Below are 24,094 nucleotides of genomic sequence, written 5' to 3' on the forward strand. Positions count from 1 at the left end.
AGTCCAAATGTTTGCTTTAAAAATTGAACTGGGCCGGCGGCGGCGGTGGCGGCGGAAGTCGGGAGGTGACGCCAGAAGTTGGGCCGCGGATTCCGGACCCCTGTCGGAAGCGGCTCGCCAGCGCTGCCGTTCCTGGCAGACGGAGCGACTTGGGGGTTCGGGCTGCGTGGCGGCCACGGGGTGTTCCCAGGCGCTCGGGAACGCGTCTGCGGGCCACAATGTCTCACCCGTTCCCCCAGGCTAAGCCCTCCAATCCCAGTAACCCCCGCATCTTCTTCGACGTGGACATAGGAGGGGAGCGAGTTGGTCGAGTTGCCTTGGAATTGTTTGCAGATATTGTACCCAAAACTGCAGAAAATTTTCGTATGTTGTGTACAGAAGAAGGCATTGGACCCACCACTGGGAAACCTCTCCATTTCAAAGGATGCCCTTTCCATCGAATTATTAAGAAATTTATGATTCAGGGTGGAAACTTCTCAAATCAGAATGGGACAGGTGGAGAAAGTATTTATGGTGAAAAATTTGAAGATGAAAATTTCCATTATAAGAGCAACAAAACCATCGCTAATGTCCGGGATGTCAGGGGATTTGCAAACTAGCAGACCTGGTTAATGTCCAGGCTCCTAAAGGACATTAGTGGTGCCTGTGCCTTCTTATCTTCATTGTTCCAAGATGTTCCCATCGGGGTATGTTGCATCATTCAAGTTATAAGAATGGACATCATGATAAAGACGGATTACTGAGCATGGCAAATGCAGGCAGCAACACAAACGGCTCTCAGTTCTTCACCACGGTTCCAACTCCTCACTTGGATGGGAAACACGTGGTGTTTGGCCAAGTGATTAAAGGGTGTGGCAAGGATTCTGGAAAATGTGGAGGTGAAAGGTGAGAAACCTGCCAAATTGTACATTATTGCAGAATGCGGAGAACTGAAGGAAGGGGATGATTGGGGAATATTGCCAAAGGATGGATCTGGTGACAGTCATCCAGACTTCCCAGAGGATGCAGACATAGATTTAAAAGATGTAGATAAAATTTTACTAATAACGGAAGACTTAAAAAACATTGGAAATACTTTTTTCAAATCTCAGAACTGGGAGATGGCCATTAAAAAATACACAAAAGTTTTAAGGTATGTGGAAGGCTCGAAGGCTGCTACTGAGAACGCAAATGGAGCAAAGCTGCAGCCTGTCACTTTGAGCTGCGGGCTGAATATCAGCGCTTGGAAACTGAAGATGTTGGATTGGCAGGGAGCAGTCGACAGTTGTTTGGAGGCCCTTGAAATAGACCCAGCAAATACCAAAGCACTGTACCGTAGAGCCCAAGGATGGCAAGGACTAAAAGAATACGATCGAGCCTTGGCTGATCTTAAGAAAGCTCAGGAGGTTGCACCAGAGGATAAAGCTATCCAGGCAGAATTGCTGAGAGTCAAGCAAAAGATAAAGGCACAGAAAGATAAAGAGAAGGCAGCTTATGCAAAAATGTTTGCTTAATAAGGAATTCAGTTTTGCTTAAGTATGCATTGATTGTATAAAGCGAATAAGACAATTTAAGGATTTTGTCTATTACGTATGATCCCTAATGTGATCCCTCTGAGACTTCAGTTCCCATTGTTTACAGCCTAGGAATACATAGAGATTCACTCTTAATAGACCAGTGTTTGTAACAGTGTTACAAAATATGGTGAAGTTGATTTCATTTTAAATGGCTCTCTGCATACCTCACAAAGGATAATGGTGTCCAGCATATTTTAAACTCCTAGACACATCTTGTTTGAATAAACAGATGAAAACTTAAAAAAAATAAAAATTGAAGTGCACTTCACTGAATCATGTTTAAGAAATGCAATAACTAATCCATTTATTGTAATTAAAACAGAACGCTTTTTTTCCAGGGGAGCTATTAAAATAGATATTTTCAGAACATTTCTGCTTCACTTTCAGTAGGAAAATATTCCTGTTGAGGCAAACAGAATTTTGCCCATTTCAAATATGAATAAAAGTGGAGTTGCAGTTGGGTTATGGCAAAGGGGAGTTTAACTCTTTGTTTTAAATACATCTTTTATGTTTTAATTTCTACAATGAGAATGTGCTATATTTGAAATTTATCTAAATATATGCATGTGGATATAGTTATAGATGCAGTGAAAGTGGCGCTGAGTCAGTGAGTGTAGAGGTTAGCAGCATAGGATTTTAAATATGACAGATCTTGGTTCATATTTCACCTGTACTATTTCTTAATTATATGGCCTTGGGCAGGTTACGTAACCTCATTTGTAAAATGAAGGTAATACTACCTACCTTGAAGAATTGCTGAGAGATTGTGATAATGTATGTAAAATGCTTTGCATAGAGCCTAGCACAGAAAGGTGTCCAATTAATGGTTAGCTATTATTTGGATTAGTTTTACTTGTATAGTGCTTTATACTTTTTAAAGTTCTTTCAAGCCTTATTTTATTCAAATGTCTTAATAATCCTGAAAAAAAAGTCAAAACCAAAGGGAGAACTTTCAAGGATGTTGGCACTTTTTCCTACTGGAATGGTCACGGATGTAGATATGCACACCCATTCAGGATGCCTGTCATTTCTATTTCCAGTTTTGTTTAATGAGATCTTGGCTTTTACATTCAGTACTTATCAAGTTGCAATGTATCATTTTGAAAATGGTGACCACTGAACTCACACGTCATTATCCAGAATACAGGGATATATCCGTGAAGTATTTTTAATGTTTCTGAAGAAAACAAAATCAATTAAAATCAAGAGGTTTTATACATCTACGAAGAGAAGGCACAAATTTAGCCTCAACAGTAAATACTTAGGTTCATTCTAAGGAGGCAGGTATAAGGGTCCTTTTAAATGGCATCCACAGAAAGCTATAGTTGACCCAGATCTAATAGGGCCTTCCAAAAAAAAAAAAAAAAAGCTCTGCTAACATTAAATAAAACAAACTCTAGAAAAGGCAGCAGCTATCTTTCTATTCTTGCCTTTTCTGGACTTAGATTTTATACATTTATTCTTTTTCATTTTTTACCTTTAAGAAAACTTCTTTCTAGCATACCCTTAGAGATTTCACTTGTGCAAAAGGACTTGGATTAGACTGATAGTTCCCTAAGCATTACCCGGAGGGCTTGCTAAAATACAGATCGCTGAGCACCAGTCCCAGAATTTCTGATTCATTTGGGAACTACTAACAATTTCCCCGATGCTGCAGATGTTGTTGGTTCAGGAACTATACTTGGAGAACACCTGAATTCAAATAAGTAAGGATCATAGAGATTTTGTATTTTTAGCTAATTAGAGGACAGAATCTAATGTTTATTTACCTACAGTATGGAGACTGAGTTTCTACCGACTGCATAATGACTTGGCAAATGGAACTTTATCAGTTCGGTAAATAATATCTACTATGTGTCAGGCACTATGCTAGATCTAGCATAAACAAATTAGACAAGTCTAATGGACCTCACAGAGTTTTCATTCTAGTAAGGGGTGACAGACAACAAAAAATATTGAAATGTACCAGATAATGATAGATTCTATGAAGAAAAATAAAATCAAGTAAGGGGATAGAAAGTGACAGAGATAGGGTACTATTTTATAAAAGGTGGTCTGGGGAACCTCTTTGAGGAAGGGACATTGAGTAAAGACCTGAACGAAGTAATGGGGTGAGCCATGAGAATGCCTTGGGGTAAAGCTTTCCGGGTAGACAAAGGGACAGGCCCTGAGGTTTATCTAGAGTGTTTAAGAGACAGCATAAATGTCACTGTGGCTAGAGAAGGCTGAACAGTGAATGAAGAAATGAATGATAGGAAATGAGGTCAGCGGGTTAACAGCAACCTGGTCACATAGAGCTTTGCAGGCCATCATAAGGACTTTGGATTTTATTGTGAACAAGATGAGACTTGAGCAATACAAAAAAAAAATAGACAACATTTGGAAGATGGCTTGAATTTGTCATTTTAATTTAGATGATTTGATGTTGTGTACAGATTGTCATTTATGGCATTAAATTCTGAACATTTCAACATCACAAATTTCCCATTGTTATTCTTTTCCCCCAGGACAACTCTAGACAAGTCGGAAGTTTAACTTCTAGTTAATCCAAAAATTTGTTGAGAGTGAATGAAACAGATACCATTTTCCCCTAGAATGGTTGCTGTCATGTTTCTGGTATTTCTTTAATTTGCTTACTGTCTATTCTGACACTTGTTTATTTTTTCCCACTGTATAGCACACACTAAAGAGCTTACAGACCTTAACTGGAATTTTTTCTTCTAGCCTATGCCAACTGCTATCTTGTCTTTTCTCCAAGGGATCTGGAAACTTGTACAATAAGAGAATGCACATTAGCTCTTTTCAAATACAGGAAATAGAGAATTCTGATAAGCTTGGAGATGTCCTGATAGGACAAACCCCTCTGTGAGTGAACAAATAATTAAAATGCGAATACTTCCACTTTAAAGTTTTACTCTTCTGATGCCTATTGGTAATGTAACATTTTTGGAGTTTAAAAATCAACTGTTGGAGTCACAAAAAGACAAATGTTGTATGGTTCCACTTATATGAGGTATCTAAAGTAGTCAAATTCATAGAAACAGAAAATAGAATGGTGGTGACCAGGGGCTGGGGGGAGCGGGGAATGGGTAGTTGTTTTTTAATGGGCATAAAATTTCAGTTTCGCAAGATAAAAATTTCTGGACATTAGTTACATGACAACGTGAATATACTTAACACTACTGAGCTATGCACTTAAAAATGGTTAAGATGGTAAGTTTTATATTATATATTTTACCACATTTAAAAATAATAAAATAGCCTGGTTGAATCTGATAACACCAGTGGTGAAAATCAACTAGTAATACAATCCTTTGCAGAGTGATAAATCAAAATCAGAGTATAGATCAAACTATATCCCCTATATGGACTTCCATTTAGATCAATTAAGTAGACAGTTACTATCTATTATGTATATGGCAGAAGGCTAGTTGCCATAGATACAGACAGGAGTAAGATGATGACTTATGCCCACTAATAACTTAGAGCTTAGTTGAGAGAGACAGACTCATGAGCAACAACAAAAAAAATGGAATGTTATTAATGTTATACTAGATGCCTAACCGGAGAACTTTGGAAACCTGGTAAGTTAAGGAAGGTGTAAAGAAAGGTGACTCCTAAATTTGGTTTTGAAGAGTGAGTTTTCATGCTGGACTAGGGAATGAAGATTTGTGGAAATAGCAAGAGAACTAAAATTAGAAGTGGAGCCTGAAGATATGACTGAATTGCTGCAATCTTGTGATAAAACTTTAATGGATGAGGAGTTGCTTCTTATGGATGAGCAAAGAAAGTGGTTCTGGAGATGGAATCTACTCCTGGTGAAGATGCTGTGAAGGTGGTTGAAATGACAGGCAAAGGATTTAGAATATTACATAACTTAGTTGATAAAGCAGCAGCAGGGTTTGAGAGGATTGACTCCAATTTTGAAAGAAGTCCTACTGTGGGTAAAATGCTATCAAACAGCACTGTGTGCTACAGATAAAATGTTCATGAAAGGAAGAGTCAGTTGATATGGCAAACTTCATTGTTGTCTTATTTTAAGAAACTGCCACAGCCATCCCAGCCTTCAGCAACCACCATCCCGATCAGTCAGCAGCCATCAACAGAGAGGCAAGACCTGCCACCGGCAAAAAGATTGTGACTTGCTGAAGGCTCAGATGATGGTTGACATTTTTTAGCAATAAAGTATTTTAAAATTAAAATTGCTTAAAGTTAAACAATTAACTTTTTTTTTAGACATAATGCTGTTGCACACTTAATAGATTACAGTACAGTTTGTGACTTGCTTTATTGGATTTTTGCTTTATTGTGGTGGTCTGGAACTGAACCCTCAGTATCTCCCAGGTTTGCCTGTACTCAGGTTAGGTAGGTTTCAGTGGTGGAGGCAATAGAGCATTGTAGCTCTGAGGTGAGACACATCAGGTTTAAGTTCTGGCTCTACTGTACACTATCCATGTAACTTATTCAGATAAGTTACTTAACCTCCGTCTATTTCCATTCTTTCAACTATAAATTGGAGGTGATCATAGTGTTCAGCTCACCGTATTGTTGAAGGCTAATATGAGATAATTAATGTAAAGAACAAAAAGATGTTTGCATTTGTTCATATTAACAATGCATGTGTAGGCTTTGTCTTGATCACTAGGATCCCTGGGCTTTTCACTGATGCTTGTTTTTGTGTTTGGCCTAAACAGACCCATTTCTCTATACAATGCAAAACAATTACAATCTGTTTTATCCTTATTTTATGAATTCACTCATTAAATGAATACGAGCAAAAAAAAAGTAAAAAGGGAAGATACTTTTTTTTTTTATTAACTTAAGTCTGAACTTGGATCAACCCATGAACTTCCATGATGGCTGTTAGAATTTTTAACAGTCAAAAACTGTGACATTTTGGATGCTAGGGCTATGCCTAGGTTCCTTTTAGGATCAGGCAGTTGTTTCACTCAGTTTCTGGTTGAGGACTGAAATGCCTTTTGAGTAGTGGGGTAGGCAAGAGGTGAAGGAACTCTCCTCACAAAGGGCACTAAGGTCCATTCATCCATGTCCAGGGGGGCTAGTGGATATTTGTTGAACTGTACTTATGACTGAAAAGCAATGAGACATACATCCAAATGATTGCTATCTCGTTGGAAAACATACCTAATTCAGTGTCTGTGGCATCATCCCAATTATTTTTAGAACTTGTCCTTCCGTATTGTCTTCAGGGACAGTCGCTCCTTCTCCCTTTTTCTCTTGCACATACACCACAGCTGGATGTCATTTCATGATCTTGAATAGTTTTAAATTCCAAATGGTAATACATGGCAAGATTAGTTACTTTATTAATACTCTTCATCAAATTTTTTACTGTTTGACACAGTCATGCACCTTTAAGTGTTCTTCTCAGTGCCAAGAAGGAAGCCAAAATATATAAACAAGTTACACATGAAAGATTAGTTCCTGCCAAGACAATTTCTCAGTCTGCTACTTATAATGAGAACTTAATTCCACCCTTATCTGTGTGCTGAGCTCACAATCCTTATATCTCCTTGATTAGACTTGGGGAGGAGGTTGTATCGTCATCATCATCTTCTCAGCTTTGAAGATTAAAATGTTTTTTCTAGGGATCAAATTCCCCTCCAAATATAAGAATATTTTCCTATTAGGAAATTCAAAAGAATATGCTGTAGGAACTGTTCATCAAACGATACCATTAAGTGAGTGAAAAGGCAAGCTACAGTGTGGGAGAAGATATTTGTAATCTATCAATCTGGCAAAAAACTTTTATTTGGAATGTATAAAGAACTCCTACAAATCAAAAAGAAAAAAGGAAGACAAACCAACAGGAATACGTGGGCAAAAGAGCTGAACAGACACTTGAAAAAAGAAGGTATCCAAATAAGCAATAAACTTATTAGAGGATGCTCAACATCATTAGTCATTAGGGAAATGCAAAATAGAACCACAACAAAATATTGGTGTACACTACTATGGTTAAAAATTAAATGGATGAATAATACCAACTCAGTGAGAATGTGGAACAATTGAAACTCTCACACATTGCTAGTGGAAGTATAAACTACTATAATCATTTTTGAAAAATCTTTGGTAGTATTTAAAATTTTTTTTAATTATAGTAAATATACATAACAAAATTTACCATCTTAACCATTTTTAAATGTACAGTTCATTAGTATTAAGTACATTCACATTGTTGTGCAACCATTTCCACAGTCCACCTCCAGAACTCTTTTCATCTTGCTAAACTGAAACTCTGAATCCATTAGGCAACAACTCCCCATCCCTCCCTGCCCCCAGCATCTGGCAACTAACATTCTACTTTCTGTCTCTATGAAGTTGACTACTCTAGCGACCTCACATAAGTGGAATTATATACTATTTGTCTTTTTGTGACTGGCTCATTTCATTTAGCATAATATCCTTCATCCTTAAGTTTCATCCATGTTGTAGCATGTCCGAATTTATTTTTAAGGCTGACTAATATTCCATTATATGTATGTACCACATTTTGTTTATCCATTCATCTGTCCATGGACACTTGTGTTACTTCCACTCTTTGACTCTTGTGAATAATGTTGCTATGAACATGGGTGTACAAATATCTGTTCAAGACTCTGCTTTTAGTTCTTTTGGATTGGTAGTAATTTTTAAAAAGCTAAATACCTTTCTATAACCTAACAATTCCACTTTTGTATAAGGAATGCTTATGTCCATAAGAAAATGTGTGCAGTAACATGAATAGTGGTATTATTCATAATAGCACCACTTGAGACATAATCCAAATATCCTTCAGTAGTAGAATACATACATCAACTGTGGTATATTCACACAATAGTACAATGTTACATAACAATAAACAGAACAAGAACATGAATTCCTTTTTTTGTTTTGTTTTGTTTTGGCCACGCCTTGCCGTATGCAGGACCTTAGTTCCCCAACCAGGGATTGAACCCGCCCCCTCTGCATTGGGAGTGCAGAGCCTTAACCACTGGACCGCCAGGGAAGTCCCGAGCATGGATTACTTTAAAAACATAATGCTGAGCAAAAGACAGGTACTCAAGAGTATATAACGTATGCTTTTATTTTATATAAAGTTCAAAAAGTGTCAAAACTAATCTATGTTGATACTGTTTAGAAAAATTTTTTTTTTGGGGGGAAGAGTAATGACTGGTAGTTAGCATAAAGGAGACTTCTGGGCTTCTTGAAATGTTCTACATCTTGATTTGAGTGGTGCTTACATATATACATTTAATTGATCTGTATATTTAAGATTTGTGCAGTCCGTTGTGGTTATTTATCCATTTAAAAGAGGAATCTGAGCACACTTTGTTGAATGGCAGCATCACTGAGATAAATACACAAAGTGCTACTTTAAAGGGACAATATGATCATATTTGTTCTGACATGTTTATTAGAGACAAGCATATTACTTTATAGTCACTCCTATTGGGTTCTATCCGTAGTCTGCAATCCAAGAAATAGAAACAAGTAATATCTCTGGTGGCAATATCAGAACACAGTGATTTAGGAACTTATCTTGGACTTTGTCCTTTGTAAAATACCAAGTAGTCATTGTTAACTAGTTTAATGCCCAATACTAAAGAGCTCACGAAACATTCTTAAACACTTCCATCCCATTGGTTGTCTTTATTTTACCAGTAATTAAAAAAAGTAAACCACTGCCTTTCATTCCCTTTAAGGTTGAGAGGTGACCATCTGAGTTCTATTTAATGCTGCATTTGTGTCTGGTTATGGTTCAAAAATGTTCCTTTAATCATGAAGTGGAGAATTGATTTTGGATGCCAGATATCATATGCTATTCCAGACTCTTTCCAAATTGTGAACATTAATTTTTCTTGTACACCAATCTTTCCTCAGCTGTTTCATTGATTTGGCTTTTTTCCCATAATTCTCTAAGTGAAGAGTTGGCATTAGTCATTGTTTGTGAAGAACATTCAAGTTTCAAATCCCAATTTCCTACCAATAAATGTGGAGAAAATTAGTAGATATAATGTTGCAACGCATGTTAAAAGAGCAAATGTTAAAAATGTTAACATGCTACTTCAGATCTATATGACATTCAGTTAGTGTTTTTTAAATTAATATTTAGAAAAAACAATTTTCTTACATGATGTGCTCTCCAGAGAAAGGGAGAAAAGGCGTCCAATAAATACCAACTCTCTTCTACCCCAGGTTATAAGTATTTTGAGAAACAAAACAAAGACGGCAATGTGGATATGCAGATATCACCTTTATTATTGGGAAGGTCTGGTGTGAGGATTTGTCTTTAGGCCTAGTATCCTACTGGGCCTGCTCACTGATTCCCAGAATTAGGCAAATATACCCACCCAGTCTTAGACAGAACTGGATAGGGATTGGCCTCCCCCTGCAGGTGTAACCACATGTATAATCTGTGGTCTGGAAGACCAGAGGAGAACTTATGTTATCTACAGGAAGCTTGCTCCCAAGAGGAAAAAGGGCAAATTCAAGCCAACCATGCCCAGTTATTCTTCCCAAATTTATCACTCAGCTGTGTCCTTCCATCTCCCCACAGGCAGCATAAGTAAAGGATTCAGAAAGGGGTCCCTAGTAGACTAAGTGAGCTCACTTTGTGAAAAAGGAACATCAGGAATGGTGAAGTGTTCCTAACTAACATAGCTTTTTCCATCGAATCTCTCATTTCCTTCTCTCTTCCTAATTACCAAAGAAAAAAGTGTAAATTAAATATAAGGCATAATGAAAATCTAAATGGATTAATGTTCTTTTATTACTGTCCATGGCACTACCCTCAAATTAAAAAGAAAATATTTCTAGAATCATAAACCACCAAATCAAGGAGAGCAGAAAAAAGTTAAAGTCTATGTTGAAAATCTCTCAGATTGTGATAGTATTTGTTTTCAACCAGCTTCAGAATTTGAAATGTGAAATATTAAAATTACATTAAAAACCCACATCCAGATATCTTCAGAAGATTTTACTGCTCAATGCAAAGTATAATGCTTAGAAAAATTTAAGGAAAATACCAGACCTTCATTTTATAAAGCATAAACTAATCTCTCACAAACCTAAAATTGTATTCGAACCTCTGTTCTTTCCTAAAAGACCTCTGCATCACAAGGAGATCCTTTTTATCATATAACTCTCTGGGCCATGTTACTAGTCTGCTCCTCAAGTACTTTTCTGTGCTATTCTCTGGTAATACGCTGACAGCGCAACACAAGTAGTCCTTATTCCTATACTTCCTGAATCTTTGTCTTGTCTATGTTGCTTCTATTCTAAAGGACAGAAGTCCTCATTTTATGATTTTCTAGAATGCAAAGTCATATGCATTAGATGCCACCACATGAAATATGAATACACTTCTGCAAAGATAGTTCATTTCATAGTGAAAGAATAAAATAAATTGCCCCTAAAATATAGTTAATTTCTACATGAAAGTAAATGGAAAATAAAGCTTTAAATTACATCCCCATTTTTCAAAAGAAGGAAAGAATAGTAATATTTGAAGAGTATATTCTATGAGCTAGACATTGTGTTCCAGGGACTTTTCATAGGTTATTTTACTTAAACCTTACAAAAATCTCATGAGGAAAGTGGTGTGACTCCCATTTGGATTAAAGAGATTAAGTGGCTTACCTGAAGGTGACTACTAAGTGGTGAAGTAGAATTTGAACCTAAGCGTGTCTGACTTCAGAGCCTATGCTTTTTCTTTATCAGGTTAAAAAAAAGGAATGTAAGATGGGGAATTTTTTTACATAGCTTTGATGAAATTAAAAATTCCTGGCTTTTTCAGCTATAATTTATCAACTATAATCAGGTATAAAGTTATATACCACTTTCTGGCAATTTTGGTGTAAATACTGCCCCCTAGACACCATTGACCTAGTCTTCCAAGCAGCAGACCAGATCATATCAGACTAAATGGCTCTGTGACATCACCAAATCTGACTCAAAGACTCTAAGGAAATTGTTGACAATGACAAAGTTCTGTCATGATTTTGCCAAAGACAGGAGGTGCTAAATACCATGTTTCACTTAGGCCTTCCAGCCAAATGTTGCAGATTCCCAATTTCTAGCCCTGTGCTTCCCCAAATACCCTAAAATATTTCTCAGAAGCATAGTAATGCCTTTTCTGTATCCCAGGGTTTTGGATAGACCTTTCAAGATTCCTCGCAGCTTCTTCTATGCTGCCTTCCCTAATTGCCTCAAAGTATGCTAGAATTTGTGCCCTTATGGGTAATTATAACTCATTTGAACTGAAAAAAACCCCACATAAATGTATAGCTGCTCTTGCGTTTTTGGGTCTAGTGGTATCTTTATTTTAGAGAAAAGAGAAAAGAAAAGAAATAGCCAAATCGGTCCTGACACCAGCATAACCTTAAACCACTGTAACTATGCCAAACAGCCAGCTGTTTTAAGTACGCTGAGCAGTTCAATTACCTGAATATCCAGCAAAAATCTAATCTGCTATTGAATAAGCAAAAACAAAAAAGTCAATTTTTTAAATCAAATTTTAAAATTTCTATCAAATGTGTTTCAAAACTGCATTTGATAAAAAAAAAAACTACAGAGAAAACCAGTTTTGAAATGATTCTGAGTCAAATGGCTTGATGTTTAAGGAAAATTATCACATGTATTAGGATTCTCAGTTGAAAGCAACTGAGCCTGACTCTAACTTGATTTAAACAGAAGAGGAATGTACAGAATGGACAGGAAGACTGAAGAGCTAAGCTAATAAACTGTAAACCAAAGAGAGTACTACAATATCAGCATGAGAAAAGTGCAATGAAAGTCAAGAGGAAGGAGAGATTGATTCTGGGTAGGATGAGTGTTCCACTTGATAGAAGAAGTGTTATTTGCACCAAATGCTATCTCTGTCTTAGAACCATTTGGATATATGGCTTATCTTCTCTGCTAGACTGAAGTTCCCTTATAGGAACTGCCCCTTGTAGGAAGCAAAAATAGAGATTTTCTATTTTGTCAACACCTAGTGCAATTAAGTGTATACATTTAAGATGATGCAACATGTGTTTATTAGATACCTATTCTATACTAGGCACTATGTACCACCTACTGGAGATAATGAAGTGAGCCAAAGGAGGATTGACTTCTTTCCTCATGGAGCTTACCATCTGGCAGATGAAATAAACATTCAAATGATCACATTCGTTAATGAATGCACAATTACAAACTGTCAAAAGTGCTACGAGAGGGCCTCCCTGGTGGCGCAGTCGTTGAGAGTCCGCCTGCCGATGCAGGGGATACGGGTTCGTGCCCCGGTCTGGGAGGATCCCATATGCCGCGGAGCGGCTGGGCCCGTGAGCCATGGCCGCTGGGCCTGCGCATCCGGAGCCTGTGCTCCGCAACGGGAGAGGCCACAACAGTGAGAGGCCCGCATACCGCAAAAAAAGAAAAAAAAAAAAAAAAGTGCTACGAGGAGGAGAAAACAGTGCCTTGATGGCATGCAACAGGGAGACCTAGCCTTGTCTCTGGGGAGTAGAAGAAGACTTCCTTGAAGAAATGACAGTTGAAATGAAGTCTGAATGATGAGCAGGGATCTGACCTAGTGACAGGGAAAAATATTATCTCAAGCAGACGGAACAGTATATACAAAGGCCCTTGTACACGGTAGGTGCTGTACAAACAATTATTTTGTACTCAGCTTCACCTTCTTCTGTCCAACTTCAGGTGAAGTTGTATCCCTTCCCTTGTCAAAAATGGATCTTGCTTCTTGCATTCTTACTTATACCTTTGCCTCCTTTGAACCTCAGTCTATCAGTTGTCTTTTATTTCTCCTATATCCTCAGCTACTCTCTCCATTGGATATTTCCCTTCAAGATATAATGCTCAAATCTCTGTGACCTAAAAAAATAAAACAATAAAGAAACAAACAAACACGTCCCTGAATCCTACATCCTCCTCCATTACTTCCTATCTTTACCTATTTTTATTAGCAAAATTTCTAGAATAACAGTATTCTCCACCTGTAATCTCTACTTCCTCAGTTCCCATTCACTTTCTAAGCCTGGTAAATATGGATCTTGCCAAGGTCACCAATGACCCCCTTGTCACAAAATTCAGTGGATATTTGTGTGTGTGTGTGTGTGTTAGTTTCTGCTTTATAACAAAGTGAATCAGTTATACATATACGTATGTTCCCATATCTCTTCCTTCTTGCGTCTCCCTCCCTCCCACCCTCCCTATCCCACCCCTCTAGGTGGTCACAAACCACCTAGCTGATCTCCCTGTGTCATGCAGCTGCTTCCCACTAGCTATCTATTTTACGTCTGGTAGTGTATATATGTCCATGCCACTCTCTCACTTTGTCACAGCTTACTCTTCCTCCTCCCCATATCCTCAAGTCCATGCTCTAGTAGGTCTGTGTCTTTATTCCCGTCTTACCCCTAGGTTCTTCATGACCTTTTTTTTTTTCTTAGATTCCATATATATGTGTTAGCATATGGCATTTGTTTTTCTCTTTCTGACTTACTTCACTCTGTATGACAGACTCTAGGTCCATCCACCTCACTACAAATAACTCAATTTCATTTCTTTTTATGGCTGAGTAATATTCTAGTGTATATATGTGCCACATCTTCTTTATCCATTCATCTGTTGATGGACACTTAGGTTGCTTCCATGTCCTGGCTATTGTAAATAGAGCTGCAGTGAACACTGTGGTACATGACTCTTTTTGAATTATGGTTTTCTCAAGGTATATGCCCAGTAGTGGGATTGCTGGGTCATATGGTAGTTCTATGTTTAGGTTTTTAAGGAACATCCATACTGTTCTCCATAGTGGCTGTATCAAGTTACATTCCCACCAACAGTGCAAGAGGGTTCCCTTTTCTCCACACCCTCTCCAGCATTTATTGTTTGTAGATTTTTTGATGATGGCCATTCTGACTGGCGTGAGGTGATACCTCATTGTAGTTTGGATTTGCATTTCTCTAATGATTAGTGATGTTGAGCATTCTTTCATGTGTTTGTTTGCAATCTGTATATCTTCTTTGGAGAAATGTCTATTTAGGTCTTCTGCCCATTTTTGAATTGGGTTGCTTGTTTTTATGCTATTGAGCTGCATGAGCTGCTTGTAAATTTTGGAGATTAATCCTTTGTCAGTTGCTTCATTTACAAATATTTTCTCCCATTCTGAGGGTTGTCTTTTCATCTTGTTTATGGTTTCCTTTGCTCTGCAAAAGCTTTTAAGTTTCATTAGGTCCCATTTGTTCATTTTCAGTGGATATTTTTTAAGTTTCATCTTGATTCTTGATAGCCTTGGACACTCTTGACCACTCCCTCCTTTTTTGGGTGTCATGATACTGCACTTTCTTTGTGTTCTACCTTTTTCTGTCTACTTTGTAGTCTCTTTTATTTCAGTCTACTTCTTAAATATTGGAATTTCATCTTTGGCCCGGGCTCTTCTTATCCTATACACTATAGCTGACTGAGCTCTCCCACTCTGCTTTTTGGCCCCTAGGCAAACCCTTTCTCCTCTGTCAAGCCTTGGTTAAAACTTACACTTTGTGACTCTGACTCCTTTACTCATTGTTAGGGCTGACTTTTCTAAGCTCCACTGCATTCTCTGCATATATATCCCCATAAAAGCAAGTCTTATTTTATGTTTATCAGTTTCCTAGCTTGTATCTTCAACTAGATTGGCAGTTCCTTGAAAAGGGGCACAAACTTTTTATACCTTTTTTTCAGCACAGTGCCTGACAGAGAGTAGATAATTAATAAGCATTTACTGATGAGTGGATGGATGGGTTTTGGTAAGTTCTCTCATCTTTACAGCCCTGCGGAGAATGTCAGAGGAAAGCTGTGGCTATCTGAAGTTTGCACAGGTAATAGGTGGTAGAATCAAGCATACGTTCACTTGCCAGAACTACACAATAGGATACATGTTTGTGCAATGTTCACACTCTGCAAACTACTCTCATATCAATTATCTCATGCAATTTTCATAATGATCTTGTAGACTGAGTCGGGTAGATAGTTTTGTTGCCTTCTATATACATAAGGAAATTGAGGTTCAGAAAAGCTGTGATTAATGTCTACACAGCTTCTAAGTGGCAGAGCTAACTCTTGAACTAAGCTCTTCTGAGTGCAAGTCCAATTTGTACACAGCTAGAGAACCACTTAACTCTGGGAGGGGGCAAAGTGAGGCAAGATATAGAAATAGAGGCACTCAGTAAATGCTAATTCTCTCTTCCTTCCTGATTCTTTTTTTAAAAAGTAATTAATTAATTAATTAATTAATTTTTGGCTGCTTTGGGTCTCCGTTGCTGTGTGTGGGCTTTCTCTAGTTGTGGTGCGCGGGCTTCTCGTTGTGGTGGCTTCTCTTGTTGCGGAGCACGGGCTGTAAGCGCATGGGCTCCAGTAGTTGCGGCACATGGGCTCAGTAGTTATGGCTCGTGGGCTCTAGAGCGCAGGCTCAGTAGTTGTGGCACATGGGCTTAGTTGCTCTGCGTCATGTGGGATCTTCCCGGACCAGGGCTCGAACCTGTGTCTCCTGCATTGGCAGGTGGATTCTTAATCACTGCACCACCAGGGAAGCCCCCTTCCCGACTTCTTATTCCCTTCAAGTCTGTCTCTATATTGTACCAACAGCAATGCAAGAAGAGAGTCATCACAGAATCCATTTTGCAAAAATTTCACAAGATATTTTTTCCACCTCTTCTCTCCCACCCATGCCCTGTCCCTATTAAAGCTACAATACAGGGCTTCCCTGGTGGCGCAGTGGTTGAGAGTCTGCCTGCCGATGCAGGGGACGCGGGTTCGTGCCCCAGTCCGGGAAGATCCCACATGCTGCGGAGCGGCTGGGCCCGTGAGCCATGGCCACTGGGACTGCGCATCCGGAGCCTGTGCTCCGCAGCGGGAGAGGGCACAACAGTGAGAAGCCCGTGTACTGCAAAATAAATAAATAAATAAAAGCTACAATACAGATGCCAGAAAGAACTTTTCCTGCTCTAAGGTGTTATTGAAGGAAATAAACTCTATTGTTATTCTGTCACCGTTACCCCCCCATATGTATCCTCTCCCTCCCCACCCTTGCCTGGTAGAACCTCCCTTTCATTGCCAATTCAGATCTCACTCACCCTCGAAACTGATGCACATCCTGTCTCCTCCAGGAAGCCTTCTTTGAATTTGTCAGCTCACACTGAGCTTAACCTTCCCTAGGCTACTAAGGCACTTCCAGTTTATGTCAATTAGAGTGTGAACTTCTTGAGGGCAAGGGGTCTATCTTATGGTTCTCTACCCTCCACCCACACCCTCATCGACCCCCTAACTTCTGCCAGTACCAATGTAGGGCTGGGTACCTAGGAGGTGTTCAGGAAATGCTAGTGGATTGATTCACTTCGCATCCTTCACTCTTGATATCAATAGTAGGAATGGAAGGAGCTTCCCAAGGGAAGAATGTGGAAGTCTCTGAACCTTTAGCCCTGCTGGGTAAGCCATACTGGTGAGGCGCTGAACACAGTGGCTTGCACTGTGTCAAAAGCTCAGTGAGAACCAATGCCACATTAATCCTGTCTTGTTTTTCTTTCGAGTTCTGTAACCTGAAGTGTGTGTACTTTAGTGAAGAAATACACTATTAATCATGTTTGATAAAGCAGAGGTTGAGGCCCCAGGAATCTACTTGTTCTGTTTACTCAGGGAAGGTTAGACAAAACAGATGTCATTTGCATTCACACCTATGGCTTTGAGATTTTACTGGTGTGCTTCCTTGAGACTACTTCCCTATTGCCTTTTGCCTTTTGACATTTCTGATAAGATAAGAAACCTTTGTACCTGGGGAGTGCTTTATGCTTTTCTACAAGTCCAGTGCTAGCACCTTAGTCCGGATCATCATCATCTCACATCTACATTATTGCAACTTCCTCCTAATTGGTTTCCATGGCTCAGTGTTCTGCTGTTTACAATCTATTTTCTACACTGCAACCAGAGTGATCTAAAACACAGATTTGATTATGTTCCACCCCTATTTAGAACTCTTCAGTGTCCAGAGGATAATGTCAAACCCCTTTGGCATCAAGAACTCTTCATGATTTGCCTCCTTCCTAGCTCTTCAAGCTTCATCTCCTACCCTTCCCTACTCCCATCTTCTACTCTCGTGTACTCTAAACTCTAACCTTCCAGACATAATTGTAGATCCACGAGTGCGCTGTTTTTTGTTTTTGTTTTTTATATCACAGTGCCTTTGCACATGCTCCTTCTGCCTGGATCGTCTTCCTACCTTCTTCTGAGTTCTAATTGGTGAACTTTTCTCCATCTTGTCAGACAACTCAAACATCACCTTCTGAGTGAATCCTTCCCTAACTTACCATCCATTATTATTTGTTCTCTCTTTTGCACATACCTGCATTATAGTACTTTTCTCACTGCATTATAAATATCTGTTTATACATCTATCTCTGCAACCTGTGAGTTTCTTGAATGTTGGAACTATGGTCGACCCCTCCTCCCTTCACACACCTAGTACCCCCAGGACTACACACATAGTAGGTATTCAGGAATGTTGTTTAAATGAATAACTATTATATTCCCTAACTTAAAGGGCTCTTTCTGAACTAGGCTGATCTCATAGTTGCAGCAAAATATCCAGTTGTTCGACTATCCCCAGGCTTCTGGGCTGGGTTGGGTGTGGCCCTTTCTTCAGAAAAGATGAATGTAAATGTGCTGTCAAGTTTCTTCTTAATTCAAGTTTCTATAAATAAACAGCAGATTGGAATAACACCCTCAGCAATGTGGAATCAAATAAAGCTCCTTTTCTTTGCTTTATACTTTCTATTTTTTTCCTAAATATATTATTTCCTCTAGACCTTCTCCTACACTAATCACTTATAACAGGAGATGCCTGGGTGATTGTTGGCTCTGTCTCTATTTAAGCTCAACCATGACCACTTTATTTCATCATATATATAATAACACACACATACACATACACATATTATCTTATTTAATACTCACAAATACCCTATAAAGTAGTTACTATTATTATCCACATTCTGTCGATGAACAAACTATAGCTCAGAGAATGTAAATAACTTGTTCAAGGCTGTACAACTTGGAAGTGCTGGAGACTGGACTTAAACTTGGATCTGATTGTAGAGCCTGTATTTTAATCATTACATCGCACTTCCTCATCTGTCTGAAGTTTATTGCCCCCTTCCCTCCCTTCAGGGGCTCCACTGGGACCAAGCAGGAGGGTGGTGTTCTGCAGATCTGGGAGCTGAAAGAAAGAGATAGGAGGTTCCGAATGTCCCCTTGTGCATTTCTTTTCCTAGTTTATATCTCATTGACATACACTATAAGGACTCTTAAAATGGAATATTCAATAAAGATCTTCTGGAGACTTGTGGTTGCTGCCACTCATTTATCTTTCTCTTAGGCAACTTGATCTTTTTAAGCCAAATTCTATCCACCACTAAGTAATGAGATAGATAAATATACAACTCTTGGAAAGTGTTTACTTCAAAAATGTGAAAAGCCTAAAAAAGTGGAGTATTTCACTAAAGAAAAGAAAACCTTACATTGAGCAAAAGAGAACTGTGCCCTGAAGGAAGGGAATTGAAATAAGAATAAAGCCACTTTTTTCACTGTGTCACCCCTCAAAACGCCTGGAACAAATTGTCATTGCAGGTGTCTTGTAGAATAAAACAAAGAACAGTGGACTTGGAGTCAGAGACCTGGGCTTGATTCCCACATTTATAGCCACTCAACCTTGCGCAGGTGACTGAACCTATCTGAGCTTCCATTTCCTCATTGTTAAATTGGAGATAAAAACAGGACCTACCTCAAAGGGTTGTTCCTAAGATTAAATGAATTAAATTATGTTTTAACAATGCTTTATGTGCTTCTATTCACATCAGATATTACAACTCACCTAGGTAAAGTAAAAAGTCATCAATCTAGTTACCCTTATTTTAATACCGGTCATTCTCTCTTTGATCACAACCAGACTCTACTGCACCTGGCTCCCCCTCCCCAAACCCCACGCTCACTAAAAAGGCAGCACTATGTTTCTAAGAAAACAGTCCCTTCAGCCAGTGTAAGCAGGTAACAGTCACAGTGAATGGCAGCAGTTGATAAAGAGTATTTGGGTGCCAGGACACCCACATCTAAGCATCCTGTCTATTTCTAGACAGGTGGAATGATACCAGACAGAACTGTTGGACCCATCTGCTCTAGTGGGTAAGGAACAAATGGTCTGTTTGGGGACAATTGGACCATACCAATTCAAGGGACTTGAGACTTAAGATTAAAGATCTTTATTTGAACATGGGAATAACTGAGGAACCAGTGAAAAATATGAAAGTATAGCTTTTACAATAGTTGCTTCACACAGAAGGAAGAGGCCACCATATTTCCTGTAGTCACAACTTCCCTAGGTTGGTTAACTTGGTGCTGACTGCAGATTCCACACAGGAAAGAGTCATGGAAAGATGGAAACTGAAGAGATGCAGGAGCAAATTAGAATGCTGAGTGTCTCTTTAGGGGTGAGGTTGAAGGGCAGGGTGGAATGGTCTAACTGAAGTTCAACATCTAAGTTGAGTATTATGGCAAAAACAAAGCAAAGTAAATATTGTCTTTGTGGTCCCATTACTGGTCTGAATCTCTACTTTGATAAACCTTTCCCTCTTTATTACCTTCTTAAATCAGTACACATCATATTATCTATAGCGGAAATAATGAACTATGTATTTCAATGCATAAGGCAATTCTTAGTGGTGAGGGAAATAAAAATTTTAAAATTGGAGCATGTCAGAGGAAAGTCAGTAAAAATGCTAGTTCTGTGTGGAAGAGTTCTCTTGGATCAAAGTGATTACCTAAGGTTTAAAAATCAAATGGTATGCTTGTTTACTAATATATTATGAGATTTTTTTCCTTGCAGATGTAAGAAATGAAAAAAAAACAAGGCTATGCTAGCATATGGATGCAATTTGTTCAGATGTACAACTGGGCTGAAGCCATCAGTAACCCAGTTATAAATTCTGAACCCCCTGCATTTTCTTATTTCAAAGTATGTTCTCCTCCATTTAAAGACAGAAATCAAAACAGAATTGCTCTGAAAGATATCACACTGAGGGTTCTGAGTAGAAAAAACATCACTGGCAACAGTTTGGACATCAGATTATACCAAGTCTGTCTGAATTTAAACTCATGAACTCTCATATTTAAGTTCAACATAAATCGTTTAGTTTTCAAGTTCCCTTAAGCTAGGAAAATTAAGACTTCCTGTTCTTCAGGGAGAAAAAGGGCCTAAAAACTTAAGGGGTTAGAAAATGTCTTGAAGCTCTTCATAATTGAGCATAAATGAGTCCAAACCATATGGATTGCATTTCCTTTTTTTACTTTGAACACTGAGGGGAAAAACATGTTTGGCAAAATGCTTCTTTTTTTTTTTTCAAACCCAAATATGTTACTTTCACCCTTGAGCCTTCTTCCCAAGCTGTACCATATGCCTGGAATGTTCCCAGGGCTCTTCAGTCTTTAAGTCTGCAGCTCCTGAGAGGCCTACTTTCTTTAAGAATCCATTCCTGGGTGACTGGAAGAGACATTCCAAATGCCTCCTTACTGGGTAACATACAACTTTGAATACTCCCCTTCCTTCAACGTTTTGCTTAATGTACACTGTTAGTTGTATTTGCTAAAGGCTTATTTTGTTTATATGCAATAGCTCATGTCATTTATTCTACATCTAACAACCATTTATTTAGCATCTAATGTGTCCAAAGTTTTATGGATAAATGCCTAGGGTAGCCCAGTCTTACATTATACTTAATGACGCAACCCCATATGGAAGACAAGACATAGCCCTGGCTAATAATCCTCAAGTAAGACACAACCTCGAAGAGGGGATTGGAATCGTCCTACCAGAGGAGGAAGTCCCTTGATAATGGGATTGGAAAGGCTCCAACAAGTCTTCTTCAAAAGTATCAGATTCATTTGTCTGAATTAATAAGGCTATTTAAAAAGACAAACAGCTCCTAAAACATAGTAGTAAAATTTTAAAACCTGCAATTTGCTTTCTTCTGACTAGCTCACTGAGCTTTCCACAGTAAGGGGGGATATGTGTTTCAATAGGAGTGATAAGGGAATGAGAAAAATTTGGAGGGATGTGCACCATAGATTTTTATTTTAAGATATATCAGAGCTACCTGTTCTTTGGGTGAGTTGAGGTTAGGAGAAAGATGAGAGAGAGTGACAGCAAAAGTGTGAGTGAGAACAAGAGCGAGGGGGAGAGAGAGAAGGGAGAGAATGAAAGAGAGAGAGAGAAGTAGAGAGCACAAAGGACCTAGATGGAAAAGGATGGAAGTATACTCGTTTTCATCAGAATTTGACTTCTGTTTAGGACATGAGGAGAAAATCCACGGAAAGATAACTCAATTTGGAAAGGAAACTGCCTGTAATATGTATATTGTTTATTTTTCATATTTACCTTATTTCTTTCCCTAATGAGGTTGTCAGCATTTTGGAGGGACTTTCTTACACTTACCATTTGTCACCCTTGCCATTCCCACGCCACCCTCACCTCCACACCTAACTAAGCCTTAGCTCAGAGGGGACATTCCGTATTTGGTTGATTAATTATCGGAGCTATTACAAGTTTTCCCCAACATGGGGGATGCCCTCAGCACTGTGTTAGGCATTGTCCTTCTGATAACTTTCCTAGAACTCTATGGCGAGGAAGTGAGAGGTAAACTGATAAACCGGTATAATAAGTAGACTTGAAAGTGTGATTTTATGCTGACAAAGTAAGAGGAAGTTAATTATTTGGAATATAGCCCTCATCTCTTTTTTTTTTTTTTTTTTTTTTTTTTTTGCGGTACGCGGGCCTCTCACTGTTGTGGTCTCTCCCCGTTGCGGAGCACAGGCTCTGGACGCGCAGGCTCAGCGGCCATGGCTCACGGGCCCAGCCGCTCCACAGCATGTGGGATCTTCCCGGACCGGGGCATGAACCCGTGTCCCCTGCATCGGCAGGTGGACTCTCAACCACTGCGCCACCAGGGAAGCCCCTAGCCCTCATCTCTTAAGGCTGATAACCACTGGGAGAACATTTCCACATAAACCTTAGAAATCATTTTCAGTCTTAGTGGTTTGTTTTTTTTTTAATCCTGTAGGAATTCAAGAGAGAGTGAGCCTCCGAGGAGGAGGTGGGTCTTTTCCATGCCCTGCAATGAGCAGGGTGAGACTTGGTGGGGAACACATTTAAACTGTGCATCCAGAAAGAGGAAGTGAACCATGGTGAAATGCAGAGTAGAAGGAGGTGTCCAAAGCCCAGATGAGATAAGGAGGATGGTAATGCTTATCTTATTTTGATCAACATTAGCAAGCATGTACCAGACACTGTGCTAAACACTTTATATGCATTACCTCATTTAATCAACACAAATTTATGGAATAAGTACTATTATTTCACTCATTTTACAGAGGAGAACACTGAGTTTCAGAGATCAAATGATTTTCCCAAAGTCACCCAGCTAATATGCAGAAGAAATAGCATAGAAACACAGACCTGTGTAGCCCCGTTGAACCACTTTAGTATACTGTCTTGAGTAGATCCACCTCTTCTGGGTTCCAGGGTGTTCATAAGCGGGGAGAGTAAATGACCATATCTGGTTACATCTCAGTCCCTGGACTCATGTTATTATGACTTGGGGAACAGGAAGTACTGAGACTATTGAGACAGACTCCAAGTTCTGTCTTTAACCCTTCCCTTTCTGGATGTTTGCTCAGGTGCAACCACCATGCTTCAAGAGGAAGACATGAAGAAGATGGATCCTGTGGAGGATGTTGTCGAAGCTGGTCAGAATGATGAAGGGACCCAGTGGCATGTCTTTTGAGGGACAGATGAAGAAATGGGAGGTGGTTAGCTCAAGAAGAAAAGTCTATTGACGCATGATAACTGTCTTTAAATAGTTGATAGACTGTCACGTGGAAGTAGCATTAGGCTTATTCTATGTGGCCGTAGGGGGAAATGTGGGAACAATGGGAAGATGTTAGGGGAAGAAAAATTCTGGATCAGTAGAAAACAGCTTCATAAACGTAACACAGAGTTTTATTACATTATTTTGTGCCTAGGACCCCTTTACAAATCTGGAAAAGCCTGAGAACTCTTCTCAAAGGAATGTCTTTACGTGCATAAAATAAAATGCATAAGATTACACAGGAAACAAATTATATTGAAATATGAATAGTAAAATCTTTTAAAAAATTGAAGCTATCTGCAATGATTTTAAAGTGGATTGAAAATATTTGTGTTTTTTCGTTATTGATAACATTGCTAGGGTTTGTTGCCTACATTCATAATAGAAGAAATGGTAAATTTCAGTTAGAGATTAGGAAAAATATATATTTTCTCCCATCAAAGTTCGTGGTACCTCTAAGGGATGTGTGGATTCCACTTTAAGGTCTCCTGAATTAGAGGTATCCAATAGTGGAATGTAAAGTCATGTAAAGTTGTGTTTTTCTTGTCACAGGACAATTTTTTTCCCACCATTTTGGCTAAATATACTTTGTTTATTTAT

General features: G+C 38.8%; 1 protein-coding gene across 1 annotated transcript; it reads left to right on the top strand.

Moving 5' to 3' along the window:
* Nucleotides 1-218: 218 nt before the first annotated feature.
* On the top strand, nucleotides 219-1,548 carry LOC309796799 (peptidyl-prolyl cis-trans isomerase D-like; the record flags this gene model as incomplete). The annotated part of the gene is given in 3 exon segments (XM_082610141.1): nucleotides 219-548; nucleotides 722-846; nucleotides 848-1,548. Coding segments are annotated over 3 exon segments (1,101 nt in total). The 3' UTR covers nucleotides 1,494-1,548.
* Between the last annotated feature and the right edge of the window lie 22,546 nt (nucleotides 1,549-24,094).

The sequence above is a fragment of the Mesoplodon mirus genome, assembly GCF_964341445.2.
Source record: "Mesoplodon mirus genome assembly, chromosome: X".
In the NCBI taxonomy this organism is placed as follows: domain Eukaryota; kingdom Metazoa; phylum Chordata; class Mammalia; order Artiodactyla; family Ziphiidae; genus Mesoplodon; species Mesoplodon mirus.